Source organism: Lepisosteus oculatus, chromosome 4 (genome assembly GCF_040954835.1).
Source record: "Lepisosteus oculatus isolate fLepOcu1 chromosome 4, fLepOcu1.hap2, whole genome shotgun sequence".
Taxonomy (NCBI): Eukaryota; Metazoa; Chordata; class Actinopteri; order Semionotiformes; family Lepisosteidae; genus Lepisosteus; species Lepisosteus oculatus.
The window spans coordinates 28,668,114-28,683,510 of NC_090699.1; the positions used below are offsets into that span (position 1 = coordinate 28,668,114).

Below are 15,397 nucleotides of genomic sequence, written 5' to 3' on the forward strand. Positions count from 1 at the left end.
ATTTTTGAGCATCTCCAACCACTTTAAAACTTGGAGAATGAATGTAAAAAAAAACAGTAGAAACACAGAGAGAGGTTAATGAGAAAGAGGATGTTCTGAATGGAAAGGTTTTCAGATGCACTGTGAAGAGACATGGCCAGACAGACAGGCAGGTGAATGGAGAGCTGTGGAAATCCAGCGATTACTAAACAAAAAGCCCAGCTGCTATACACAAACACTAAGGGCGGCTCAGCATACCAAAGGCCACCTAGCTCTTTTTTTTCCTTCATTTTTCAGAATATATACATATTTATCTAGGAAATTTTCAAAAAGTATAAAAGCAGTACACATATTGTAAGAAGTCCACTCTCTTTGGACATCAGGACATTACAAGAGTGTTGGTAAGGAAGTATCAAACCATGCTTTGTCATCTATTTTTATCTGCTGAAGCACACTGAAGCTGAAATAATGACTGTCACTTACATTATGACATAGAATATTCTATTTGGAGCTCATTCTTTTCCTTTGAATAAATCAGCAACAATTATTCCCTTCTCTACAATTCACATCGGACACTGAAACTCTCCTACACACTCTGGAACACTGTAAAAAAAGTCTAGAACAGACTCAATTCCTGGAGGGCCTAGTGGCTTCTGGTTTCTGTTCCATCTGAGCTCACAGTTACATAGCCATTCTAATTATTTAATTAACTGCATAATTGGAACACTTCTAATATGGCTCAGAGGTGTTGTATAGGCAACTGTACATTTAATGAAGTAAATGTTTTGAGCAATCAACTTCAAAAGACCTTAAGAAACATCCTACATATGTCTAGCTAAGATGAAATAGAGGTTTATTCTTTAATTGACTACTTAGGCTGGAACAAAAACCAGCAAGCCCTCCAGGAAATGAGCTGGTTATCAAACCTGTTCTTGAAGCAACCCTGTGCTTTCTGGGTTTTGCTCCATCCAAACTCTTTGTCAATTAGGCTAATTACGTTTTTGTTAATTATTAAGACTCTTAAGCAGTTGGATGTAGCCAGTAATTAGTATCAAACTTGAAACAATTTCTTGGTTTCTTAAGTGTGTATAATTAAATGTGTGTCACTTTTTGCAGGAGTATTTAATACAGTGTCATTCCCATTTGTGTAAATGATTCATAACACAACTGCAACAGAGATTTTTTTAACCAAAGGCCAAATAATGATCCTTTAAATGGCCTAATCAAGCAAGGATCAATTAGCTTTAGTGATCAAAAGCTCAGATGGAACAAAGAGCAGACGATGCTGGCCTACTCCCGGACTGGAGCTGAGAAGCACTAGTTTCCGACACTCTGACACTCTCCAGCACACTGCCAGTCCACACCTGGTGTCACTGTGGAAGTGATCTGGGCCACTCCACCGGTGCTGCCTTCTTCTCCAGTGCCCCTGCCGCCCTCCTCGCTCGGAGCGATCCAGCTGGGACATCCCGTCAGCGTCTCCTGCAGAGGAGCATCCCAGCACAAGGTCAGGGACAAGAGCACAGGTGTTAATAGTTCATTGATCTAGTTCATTGAGGTGCAAAGACAACTCAGGATTCATCTCAAAGTACAGAGCTGACACTGATATCTCTTCCATAACGCCACATTGTTCCCAATTACATTCCTACTGCATGGAAATAGCTAAGCTTGGAGTACCTCCAAACACCACGATAATACAGAAAAAAGACATGAACAGTAAAAAAAGAGAATATGAAAGACTATCATCACTGATATTGTCATACAGACACAACCCTGGGGGTTCACATTGAGAGATTCTTCCAAATTCAGAAGCTGGTTTCACTCTCTACATAATAGCAGCTCAGTTTAAGCTGAAGAAAGCTACCTCTGTGTCTGAGAACCCTAGTGTACTGGGGAGGAATGAAGTGTACCGCAGTTTAAAATCAAGAACAAAAGGTGTGGAAATCGAATGTGAAAATTAGTATCCAGTGTAGCACGACACCGTTAACATGCCGACAATGTTTTTTTCATCTTTCTGTGAACAAAGACCAGCATCAAGTCATAGAAGGCTTAACAGAAAATCTCTAAAATATCAGAAATCAAAACAAAACAAAAAAACTTCTCCACCCTCACTTTACACAGCTGAGCTCATCAGACTCAGACAGAATCTTACATTGGAATCTTTAAACCAAACCCCTTCACTCCACCAGACCCCAGTGTGCATCATATACACTATTCAACACATAGCAAAACACAAACTGAAGTTAAAAGGCTTGCTGAAGACAGAGAAAACAGTTACTTATTTCCTCCAGTTACACTTGTTTTTTCTGAACTTACCGGCAGCTGGGGAGAACTGCAGCAGCCCGTGTGGGAAGCATTAGTTGGGAATGAGTGAATGTTGTTGTTATGGCCCGTCCTGTCATGGGAACTCAGATTGAAAATAGAAGGCCTTCCTTCCTGCCTGCCTGGCAGTGTGTCACTGGGAAAAGGGCCCAGCTCTCCACATCACAGCCCTGCCTCACTGTGCTACTGGAGGGGCCTCCCCCTTTCCCCGGCCACAGCCCCAAACACGCGGCTATAAATACCAGAGGCATTCATTCCCCTTCCAGGAGGCCCGTGCAGGAGGAGGGACACTCACACTTCTCACTTTCCTCTTGCGCGGTGGCACAGGCTCTCTCTCACTCATGCAGGGCATACCCCACACACATCTGTCCGCAGACTTTCATCTTGGCCATGCCCCAGCACAGGACAGCAGCACTGCAGGGCTTTGTGCAAGTGTGTTTCTTGGGGGCTTAAGCCTATGTGCCTTAGTGTCTGCAAGTGCAAGCATGTTTGTTTGTGTCTGTTCTGTGCTTTATGTCGCTTTTTTTAGTACACAAAACTCCCCGTTTCTGCTCTGCACGAAGCTCTCATTCATGATCGAAAAAAGGTTCCGGAAGAGGGATTCTCCTGAAATGAAACACCGTGAAGCTGGATGACTTGCCAATTTCTCTTTATGAAGAGGTGAAGGCGCTGCTCGTTAGCATGGCAAAGAGTGAAACCAGAGATGGAGCCAGTGGCTCCGCAATGCCCAGCGGAGCCAGTGTTCACCAGGCCTCTAACTGCAGATCTCTGTTCACAAGCCCTGGTTTCCTGCTCAGCGGGACTGGACTCACCGCTGTTTAGGGAGCCATCATCAGGAAGCTCCACGTCCAGCATGAGGTCATCGTCCTCAAGGTCACATGAGTCCAAGTTGTCCAGATTGTTCAAGATGTCCTGCGCAAAGATGATGGGGAGGAGGAAAGGAACATCATCCCACACTGTGGTAAACTAATTCCAATTAAACACTGGTAAGGAATACCCTGAGGATTAAGGGGGTTTCATTTCGGAGAATATTGTTTTTGGCAGCATCTTTCTCATCTGGTTGGGTGATTGTTCTTTCTAAAAAATCAAATGGACACCCATGGACACCTGCTTCTCAGGAATGTAAAGACAGCTTTCAAGCTGCAATACAGTGCACTGACACCAGCAATTACCCACTAAGGAACACCCCATTTCCACATGGAAAAAGAGCTTATTATGGAAGCACATGCAGGGTTCTATAGCACTTTACCCACAAGGCATAAGAGCAGTTTCAAAAATTAAAAAGGAAAAAAAATGACCCCAAAACAATCAAAGAAGATTTCTTAAAATGGCATAGACTAAATTTAAAAACTATGCCTGAAGTACAGTACAAGGCAATAAGTGAAATTAAAAAAATGCAAATACTGGCCTGTAATAAATTAAAGTTCACCACAGTGTGCATTAAATTAGAGAACATTTCATGGTCTAAATATAATAAAGCATATGATGAGTGAATATTGCTCAGGCTGTCAGGGTTTGCAGAACACCAAGAGCAGAGAAGCAATGAGACTTCAGAAGGCATTTGGCCCGGCTGTGCTAGAGGTCAGAAGGTCAGGCACAAGATACAGTAGCACATGCCCAAATAAGCCCAAGGGTCAGACCATACACTGCAACTCTACCCAAGTTACATCCCTGTTACCTTACAGCACTGAGAAGGAGGATTCATTTGTTCTTAAAAAAAAATAACAATAGAGCATACATTTGAATTTTTCAAATGCCTAATTAGAGACAACACAGGCACTTTGGGGGACAGAAGAGCTAACAGCTGCAGCAAATGGTACTTTCTTCAGCTAATCGGCAGCATCCCTGAAAATCAGACAGCTGTAAACTAGTGTCTCTCCCACCCTACCACCCAGAGAGAGGGCTTAGTTACAGCACAGCGCTGCTGGGAAATGACATTTCATACCAACAGACAGCGACACTGACGGAGAAAAAGCACCAAAAAACTGGAAGAAAAATACTTAATTTCTTAGCAGGAAAACCAAAAAGGAAAAGGATCTCAGAACAGAATTCCTGCAGGTCACAGAATAGCTCCATGTGCAGTGCAGGAGGCTTTAAAGAACAGTACACAGTGCTTTACCATCAGAAAAGAGAAGCTAAGACTTCACAAACGTGTGGGACCAGCAAATAAATCCCTGCACTATTGTTTCACTTCTAGGCTTTCAGGCTTTATAACACACACTTAGATCCGATAAGGACTTTCCGATGATGCGCATGATAAACTTGCTCTCGTGAGCTCTGCAGGCATATGGAAAAAACATTCCACTCTAGTGTGTTGCCCAGATCGCTCAGTACAATTGGATTCCAAGTTCCGCTGGATTGTGATCGAACCCTCAATACTCCTTGTTACTCTTCTGTGTCCTGTGATTGACACAGAACCCTCGCTGTGCCACAGTAAGCCAAGGTATCCTATCAATAAGACACTCAAGTCAAGAGTGAGGCTCAAAGCCCATTAAACATTTTTCTGTTAATTGTAAAGCTAGGAATCTGGACTTTTGGCTGCCTAATTGACCCCTTAACTTGGACACATTGAACTAACAGCGTGACTGATTAGACTTATTTAATTGTATTTTGGTCTGAAAAGCAGCAGTGCTTAAATAATATATGAATATTTATAAGTAAATGTACAATTTCTTACAGCTGCATAGCTGAAACCAATTAAAAATGTCTAATTAGTGCATGATTAGTTAAATCTGGGGTTCAACTCAAGAATCAAGGCCTCAATTAGTACAAAAACCAGCAGGCACTGCACTGTGGCTGCACTGAGGGCCTGGGCTGTTCATTCTGCCTTAGACTTTTAATCTAATCTCTGTTGTGAAAGCGTGCTAGAATAACGCTACGTCACAATTCTGCAATATTACTCTTCTTCTGTCCTTACCTATGATAATGCAAGGATTTGTGGTCACACGCATTTATCAGGTAAACATCACACAACCCTAAAAAAACTTGTTTTTGTTTGGTAACAGTGAAAGAATTGCAAAAACGCAACGTAAATTGTCTTACAAATTCTGAGGAATACCACAACGAAAATGAAAATGCAAAACACATACCGCAAATCTATCAACATAAGAATTTTGAACTAGAACCCAGATCCATGAATGATAGAAGATATTTTTTCTCCAGCCAGGCCTTGCATCAGAGCAGAGGAAAACCACACACATTCACAAGCGGTTTAGTCTTACATCTCAGATCTGTGTAGAAAACAACAGTTTCCTCATTCACAGTGGAAATTAATTATTTCAGTAATCCAGTCCAACTTTGCCTGCAAACAATCAATACTTTGCTCCCCAAAGATTTGAAAATGGGGAATTGATTTCTCTGCTTTTATTCACTAGTTAGATTTGGCTTTTACTTCAGTAGTTCTTTTTATTCATGCTGAAAAGGCTTAAAGAGCTTATAAAAACTCTGTTAGCTTGGTTTTATCCTGATATTTTTTCTATTTCTGTTTGTGTATGTAAAACCTATGTATTCAAAACAGATCTATAGTACATCTACCTAAAATAAATGTATCTTTATCATTTAAACACACAAATTATTCTTCCATGTATGTGGGTTGCCTGACTTGCATTCTGTTTTTTCAACCTAAATATATTAACATTTTTGAAGCCAATAATTATGACGGAGAACAAAGTGGCAAATTAGCCCACTGAAAGGGGCCGAAAGTGTTCTTGTCCATAAGAGGGCGCTCTCATTGAGCCTTCCTCCCTTTCATCATCAGGACTGACTGACTAAAACCAAGAAACTACCAGGGGCCAAGAAAGCAAAATAGTCAAATTTCTTTGAGCCATTTGTAACATTACCTAGAAAGAGAAACAAAGACTGAGATGCCTGGCCCAGCTGTAATGTCCACTGACTGAAAAAACTAGGTCCTCATTACACTACCCATGCATTACAAATTATGAAAAAAGAGCATTACAGAGTCTCCTAAACATTTGTTAAACGTAACGTATGACATTTTAAAGATTCACAAGCACAGAAAAAAAATACATTTTGCACAATGACCATCTCTTCCTAATCTCACCATCAGGAGTCGCTGTTGGACATGGCATTTAAGATGCATCAATACCTTACTGCAAATCCTCGTTATACTGCTGACCTTTAAAAATACAACAGGTGTTTTTTTTTTTATAACAGGGCTCTAATGCATTTCCACTTATCCTTTTCAGTGGACATTTTCAAGGTAATGTTTTTTTCTGATTTTAAAGCTTCAATGAACAAGTTTTTTTTTTTCCTTCTGTTTTTAATACAGCATTCAGAGTGCAGGCAATCACACAATCGATTTGCTGAGTGGAAAGCAGCCAGGTAAAAAAAGGAAGCCAGCACTGCAAAAAAACATCCGTGGAAGGTCAAACAGAAAAGTCTCCAAAAAAGAGGAACAGGCTGAAAAACAATCTGGGCTCCTTCAGGCCGGGGCGAGAACACTCTATGGGAGCCCTATACAGCCAGTTCAGACTCCCTGATGAAGACCAGTCTCCGTGTGCGAATGAACTTTGGAATGGGAGGCAGAAGGCCCTGCACATAGGATGACAAGAGTTTACAAGGCTGTGCTCAAGATGCTGATTCAGCCAGACTTGGGTCTTTATCCCTGAGAACATAACAGTCAGTCGAGCATGGTGTCCCCAGTGCTCTCCATCTGTTCATCAAACACCTTACAGTCCAGACCGAGCCCTGCCCTGTCCCACTCTCTGAGCTGCGCTTGTGTGAGCGCACACAGCACACAGCGACTGGGAATGCAAGAAGAGGCAACGGGAGCAGAGGAGTATGTGCAGCAATGACTTCAGTCACAAGCTTTTAGCTTGCTGCTTAAAAAATATAATATTCCTGGAAATCCTGGAAACCAGCCCCTGCTCCATGCATTCAAAAACTGAAAGGAATGGTAAGAAACCAGGAACAATAATCTGTCCCTGTTTTTCTTTTTGCATCAAATATCTATACAGCCATGGGTTCAGTGTGGGAACCTGCAAGTCACCACTTACTTATTTATTGAATATGATGATCATTTATTAACTTATATTTGACAACTATGATTGGTTTCTAAGATCACTTATATTTTGCAATTTGGCAGGTAAGATTTAAAACAGAATTTACTAAATTAAGAGGCAAGTTTTATACTTATTTCTACAACTCCATTAGACTTCAGTAGCTGAAGGCCTTCCATTTCAATATCCCACAGTCTCCTCTATATGACTGAATTTAAATTGTAACATAAATGCAAATGTAAACATGATCTCGTGTCACCATCATATCACAGCTATACAGTTATTTGTGTAGCCTTTTAAAATTGCACTCATACAATACTATTTTCACACCTTAAAACGAGAAACGCATCAGAAAAGTAATGAATATTTTTAACCTCTTCGTTTCTTAATTAATGACTTTTTCACGCAGTCTTATCAAGAAGCACATAACTGCACATACACCCCCCTTCTGTGTTTTTTCCTCTCGGTCTACACTGCCCAGGTGTACTAAGAGAAATCAAGGTGAGGATGATTACACCCTCATCATGGAAGCACTGACAACACAAGTCCTAACTCGTCTCTGCTCGGCGGCGGCTGCACTTTCTCCTTTACAGAAAGCTTAAGGCCCCAGAGAAGTGCGTCGCTGGAGCACAAGGCAGCCAACACTCAGAGAGGCCGACAGCGAGGGGCCCCGGCAGGAGGATAGGAGCCCCGGGGCCACATGCCAGACGCACCCACTTCACTCAGCCTGCCAGGCGATGGAGGGGGCTGCAATTCTAAAGGATGGAGAGCAGAGCTGTGGGGGAGCTAGCTGGAGGATAATTAGGCCGTCAACAGGCATCAATAAAAGAAAGAAAAGGTCAGGCCCATCAGGGATGTGATTAAATTACTGTAAACGTATCAGGTAGTCACTCTCAGAGGGAGCTAATCCAGAGTGTGTCACAGCTCTGACAAACAGCAGGAGAGAAGCATCTTTCTATTAAAACACGCCAAAGAAATCCATCTTCATTTTCTTAAACAAGAACTCCCCGATGGTTCGGTTCATTTATATATAGCTCCAGAGATATCAGAGGGTAACATCAAGCCAATCCATTAAAGATAGGCTTTCCTCTTATGCATTAGGGAAGATTGAGACACTCTACATTGTTATAATGTATAACTTTAGCAGGGGAACTGCAGAGTGCAAGTCAAACATCTGCAATACAGACTAGGCAAGGAACATTGGAAATGCCTGTTTCTGAAAGAAAATCTAGCAGACCCTGATTTGTCACCACATTATAGAACAAGTACTGCTGCTTTGGAATTAGTCCAGAAAAGAGCAATCAAGATACTAAGTGGGACTTAAGGGAATATCCCACATGGAGAGGCCAAAAGAACTGACCTTTTTCCGTATTGACCAGAGACGATTACAAGGGGACCCGATACAAATATTCAAAATCCTCAAATCAGTAGAACTTCAGAAAAAACAGTGAAATGGGAGCCAGAGCACACAAGTGGAGTCTACGTACATTTAAAACTGAGAACAGGAGGGGACAGGAGTGCGAAGGTACTGTATGGAACAGGGTGTCCACCCAGTTTGTTGAAGCTGAAACTGTAGTTTTTCAAGAAAAAGCTGAATGAGGATCAATTAGCCACTAGTGACCATACACGCTACATGACCACAATGACCTCCTGTTTGTAATCGTTCGTAACTGATCAGGATGAATATTTTGTGGTGCAGCCTTCGGCCCAAATGGTAAACACTTTATAGTCCAAGACACTGGGGCAGTTACATGGGATTGATTAGACAGTCCAAATGCTCAAAGGGGTCATTTCTGGTGAACAGCCACGTTTTGGCAGAGCTACGATGTCTTCACTCTCATACTGCAGATGTTGTAAGCTGTAGTACTTTCTTCCAGAAAATTACCACAATTTAAGTCTGATATGTTAACAATGCCCATGACAGACCTCTGTCTGAGTTTGCAACCTGCTCTTGTCCCAAGAAAAGCAGCATTTTAATGAATGACATAAAGAACATGTGTAGCTATCAAAGAACCGTTTGCCCTCTATCGATAAAAAGCAAAAGCAGAGAAAAACCAAATACCATCCCACAGACTGAACACCATTTCTCACCAAGACAAATGTACAGACAAGCAGTCAATGGAATGTGCCCTTCTACCAATGTGCCTTTTATAATGATGATTATTCCAACTGTAATGGGATTTCTTAAACCACAGACAAGGGGTACTAATCTAGTGGAAACAATACCCCCATGCAGCATGTCCAGCCCTCTGTCTTAGGGTATTAACAATCCTTTCCTCCCACAGACACACCAAGATCAGCCAGGCCAAACTTGCACTGCATCCCCAAAGGAACAATTGCCACAGGACAAATCACAGTCACTTCACTCAGTGGTATTGTGCTATAGCTATAGAGATGTTATTTATACAAACATCAAATAGAGCTTACTAGTTACCTACAGCAGCCAACTAATGAGGCCATATCAAAGCACACCATTGAAAATAAAATTAGAAGCAAGTAAGACAAGTGAAGTTGAAAGACGCTGGGCTCTGATGCACAAGGCAGGAGGCAGCGCGGTGATAAAAGAGAAGATTAAAAGGCTGGTATCTGCGGTGGGGGGAGGAAGAAGAGGCTCTGGAGCTTACCTGACTGAATACCAAGAGTTCTCAAGCCTCCCTGCAGCTCTGAGACAAGGCACGGGCACTGCAGTGCTCCAGACCCCTCTGGAAAGACAGAGCTGACCCCCCATGAACTGCATGGGGCATACTCCAAGGAAATGGTGCAGCGGAAGAGCAACTTCATAGATACCTTTTTTATTATTATTGTGCATTTCCAAAGCAGCCTTCAAGGGGCATTAACTGTGTGCGTTCCCTTTTCTGCAACACTCTGTATTCAAGGGCTTAGAATAACGATGGGCAACTTGCAGCCCGTGGGCTATACGAGATCCCCGAGAACTGTGGGATGCCTCGCATTGAACTAGCACTGCATTAGTAAATCATTACAGCCGTCACGCACAAATGAGGTTAGATAATGCATTTTGGAACTCCTTTATTAATTGCCTTATTTCAGGTCGTCGAGCAGCCCTCCGGGCAGGATGATGCTGCTGCCCTTGGCCGACATCTGGTTGCCCATCAGTAGGTGTCATTCCATAAGAAACAACCCCTTCCATGCACAGGACACAGTGAGGACACCCCCACATCTGGACCAGCACTGCCCTCTCCCTCCTGTACTGCAGAGACAACACTGTTTCAGCCAGCTCTTTAAAACTCCCAATTAACTTACAAGGCACAGGCGCTTTTCTAAAGCATTATTATAACATAGCCACAGGCTAGAAAGGATTAGGACTACCTGCAGCAGCAGGAGAATTGGATATGTTTTTAAGGTCAGACCTAAAACTAAAACACTGTGTTCTGGCAACATTTCTCAATGTACAGTGATAAGACTCTAGCCAGACAAGCCTCACTATGACAGTGATGCGGAGAGGTCTCACCAGCCACCATCTGTGCCCTGGAAAGAGTGCGCAGCTTTCTCAGATCTCTGTGATGTAGAGATCTTTCCTCAAAGCAGCTGTTTTCAATGTCTCTCCGAAGTAGGTGGATTAACGTGGAGCAAAAACAACATTTCAACAAGAACTGAGTATGGGGAAAAAATAAGCGGTTATTTTTTTTTCTCATTGTAGAATTGGCATTATGTCACTGTTATTGATCCTAGAAGAGGAAGTGACCAATCTTAGATCTATTTCTGAACTCATTGGGGATGCAGAGAAATCAGTAATTTATCACACAATGACTAATCTTCAAGACAGAATCCTGAACACAGAAGGAAAGTGATTAATTTTGGTTACAGCAACACCACAGGACTTTTAAGTTCCTATAGGATCCAATCGGCGAAAATGACTTCTGAGGGGTGCCAACTGAAGCATCCGGTTTTGATACAGAAATAACAAGAATGGGAGCCAAGAGCATTAGCAGAAGGCAGGCAGGTTAGTCATACAGGGGCAATAAAGCAAAACGGAGATCTAGACAATAATCTGAGCCACGTCACGGACAAAACACAGGACGTGCTGCAGATATGTGTGCACTGCAGGAGAGGGACAGGGGAATGAGGGGCATATTCATATCCTGACAGGACTGATTTCCCTTAAAACTTTCCCTTGTAAAGGCCTTGAGATGCACACCCCGTGGGGCATTCAGCAGTGTGACGTGGCCAGCATGTAGAGAGATGAATATTTCAAGTGTGCAGAGACTCCGAACCCACCGGGCATGATTTGGCAACGCATGAACGAAGCTGGCGTTCAGACCCTTCGCGCAGCTCAGCCCCTGCACTGGCTCTCACAGCCACCAGCGCTGCTGCGGACACACACTGCCATCAGGTGGCGGAAATCGTTTACTGCAGCCACAACGCAACGCAATCCAGTTAACAAGACTGCAGCAAATAACATGAACAGGATTAATCATTTCTGCAGGCCAGCAATCTTAAAAAGATAAATGAGTCTCCTGTTACTCTGGAACTACGAGGTGACTTAATAAAAGGCCAGATTATGTCTGCAGACTCACTGGGTAGCTGTCCTCTTAACAATGGGCACCCCACTGGGGTTATACCTTCGATACTGCAGGACAGGAACTGACTATAAACCAGTCATTCCACTCAACCAGTAAATTACCACAGTTTATTGCTTATAACTGATGAACTCCCAGTTCAAACAAAATAAACAGTTCGTATTTACTGACTGGCATTAACAACTACAGGATCATGTTGTACATTAAGAATGCATATTGTACAAACTTTCCATTAATAGAAATGCTGAGTCAGGTTTTCCAGTTTCACTCATGCAGTTCCAAGCATGTCTGGAGTTGTAGTAAGGATGTATTAAGCACACAGCTCTGGAAGTATTCTATAATGGGCAGTCTGCTGGGCCTTAAAGTAGAGAAAAAAATCATCCTTTACATTTTATTATTCCCCTACTGATCTGCCCAAAGCAGATGAAATTAAAGACTGAAACAATATTAACTGAAACAGCTCAGCAGACAGCAACAGCAAATGAGGTATTTTTTATCCATTCCATATAATGATTTGAAGTGTGGTTCTGAAACCTATAATCTTCAGGAAGTGTCACCTTAATAAATCAATCAATGACTTAGAGCAGTGGTTCTCAAATGTTTTCGATACCGGAACCCTTTTCTGTCGAAGCTAATGTCACGGCTACCTTTTTTCTTACTTTTCAGGATTAGCTACAGTGGTGTGCTGCAAAAAGCATTCTAGGACTGCTATGCAGAGGCAATTTAGCCAATTATTAAGGAAGAAACTATCGATTGCTTTTTTTTAAATTGTAAGCATTGTATGAGCCCATTGAGTTTATTTCAGTCATTTATTAATCACATGAGGCTAGCAGCCATATCACCCTGCAACTCACAACTGGTGAGCCACTGAAGCCCTCCTGGGGAAACCTGTGGTTGCTGCTGGAAGTGGTGTTAATGGGACCAGCAGGTGGTGCCCACCCTGCGTTCTGAGTGGGTCCTAATGCCCCAGTATAGTGGCGGGGACACTATACTGTAGGCCCACTACTGAGGTCCTGACTCTCAGTGGTCATTACAGATCACCAGGCATATCTCGAGAAGAGTAGGGAGTTATCCTGGGGTCTGGGCCAAATTTCCCCCTTCGGCCCTTACTGTGGCCTCCAAATTGTCCCCATGTATGACTGGCCCTGCGATTGACTGGCGCCCCGTCCAGGCTGTACCCTGCGTTGCGCTCGTTGCTTGCCGGGTAGGCTCGGGCTTCACTGGAACCTCACCAGGAAAAGCGGAAGTGAAAATGGATGGATTAATCACATAACTGCAAAATGACTCAGTAAAACACAGTGAGACAACAATACGTGAGGCTTTTTTTAAAAAGAGTACTGATAATTTTTAATGAACATTTACTTCAAACCAGCAGAAACAAAACAAGCTCAGTGTGATGAGTGAGTTTGCCTCTTACTTCTAAAATTTTTTTTACATTTGGAGTTATGGATGGGAGCAGTCTTATGTTCGACTCTGCGTCCAATCTGTTGCGATACTTCTTTTATGTGGACACTTACGACGAAAATCCGGTTTCACACAGATAGGTGGTCACAAACAGGAGAAGAACAGAAAGAGCTTTCTCTGATAATACTGGATATTTTTTGGTGCTGCACAAAAACTCTTGCAAACAGAACTTCATCAAAAGCTGTTTATAAGGAAGACTCTGAAATCAGGTCAATGAACTTCTCATATTCTTGTGACACGAAGTCTTTAAGTATTTTATTGTTTTTCAAGGGGTTTTTTTTCTCTCATAGTTGCAGTCATTTCTAAGCGATCTTTCTACCTAGTGACACGCTATTTTCTCTCATTGCGGGAGTTTTTGAGATTTGCTGGATAGTGAAATGGCATTTTTATCTCCAAACAAGATAAAAGAGCAGATGGAAGAGGAAATTTCATCCGACACCTTTGAGGTACATTCTGGCTCCAGAAATTTATTCAGACAGTGAATTTGAAGATGACGTTTCAGAACATATGCCTAATTTTTCTGACTTCTTGGAGCCATCGTAACTCACAGTTTTTTATTGATAGCAATTTTTTATTTTTCTTGTAGCCTATGTGAGAGCTCACAGAACCCATGCAGACGTCCCGCGGAACACAGTTTGTTTGAGAACCACTGACTTAGAGGACATTTACAAGCATTTTAACCACGTTCTTACTTATTCTGATAAAACAAGAAAGTCAAGCCTCCTAAACGTTTTGTGACATTTTTAAGACCCACTTTGGACTAATTAAACACTTTGTAATTGAATTTCTCAGTAGGCCTTGTGAAAAATGGCTACACCCAGTCCTACACAATGAGGGACTTCCCTCTGACAGGTCTGCATCCCTGGGCTTTCATAAGGACCAGGGTTCCAGTTATTCACTGGAAGCCTCTCCGTCTTGACAAATATACAGGCATTTCTCCATCAAGTAGTTTTCCACATCACAGAACTCCAATCTACCTTTCCTCTACTTAAAAAGCATTTCCACACTGCCCTTATCTTGCCTTGAAATTGCCCTGAATAAACAGACCCAAAATAAATGCATAAAAAGATTTTCCCCTCAAGCTTCCTGGGCCCGATCAGTGTCCTCTCTTTACCTGCTGTTGTTTCATTCGCTTCAACATCACATTTCCTATCTCCATCTCCTCTGTCTGTGCCTTTAAAAGCAGACACACTCCTCAGAATCACAGAATATTGCCGAAGCACAGGGGGGCTCTTTCACAATTCTCAGTCTTTTTCTCACTCTGTACCCTTAATCAGCCAAGTGTTCACTAAATTTGCCAACAAACCCAGGTGAGAGACAGCAGGGACCACCACTGCAGAGGAGTTCAAGTCACATTATGTTTTAGAAACTGCAGGCTGTTCTACAAACATAACTGAAGAGACAGAAAAGAAACACATTCCAAATTATTTGCATTTCCTATCCAACCACAAAACAGAATGCCTAATTCAAACATTTCTAAAAATCAGATACTGGTTTATATAGAGAAGTCAGTGTCTCATGAAACCATAAATTAATCTGTCTGTCATGCAGCATGTTTTAACTGTTTGCCTGGCAAGGTTGCTTCTGGCCACCATTACACTGTGAGAAGGACGTCTGGTCAGAATATGACAGGATCGCGAAATCTCAGAAGCGCAGCCAGTCTTGATCTGCCCAGGGCTGAGGAAAGATCTCTAAGGAAAAGTAGGTTGTTGCTATAAGTGATGTTGATGGACAAGTAGGTGGTGCTCTTCTTCTTTCAAATTTGATCACAAATTTGAAATCAATGCCTCTTTCTGATGACTCCCTAAACTAGCTCAAATCTAACCTTTCTTTGGCTTGTTCCCTGGATGGGGGACGTCACTACAGCTGATTCTGCCCTGAGCCTCCGCTTCATCTACTCCCACCTCAGGTGCCTTGAGAGAGTGTTGAGCCGGTCCAGTTTCACCAAGCCTCTGAGGTATGTCCACACCAGGTTTGAAGCACTACGGCTACTGTGTGACGAGTCTACCAGGCTCAGTTTGCATTTGAAGCATACTCAGTATCAGCACTCATATTTCTGCCCAACATCTCATCTCTGCC

At 42.5% G+C, this 15,397-nt stretch overlaps 1 protein-coding gene across 7 annotated transcripts in view; it reads right to left on the bottom strand.

The window, feature by feature from the left end:
• LOC102697420 (serine-rich coiled-coil domain-containing protein 2) overlaps window positions 1-15,397 on the bottom strand; it is a 98,174-nt gene that overhangs the window by 46,130 nt on the left and 36,647 nt on the right. For all 7 annotated transcript variants that reach the window (XR_001478384.2, XR_001478383.2, XM_015346719.2 and 4 more), the window contains exons 4-5: window positions 3,111-3,210; window positions 1,344-1,458 (exon numbers count right to left, since the gene is read on the bottom strand). Coding sequence is in view for 5 of the 7 variants with exons in the window: in XM_015346719.2 (XP_015202205.2) it covers window positions 1,344-1,458; window positions 3,111-3,210 (215 nt within the window). In the remaining 2 variants the exon portion in view is untranslated. The remainder of the gene's footprint in view (window positions 1-1,343; window positions 1,459-3,110; window positions 3,211-15,397) is intronic.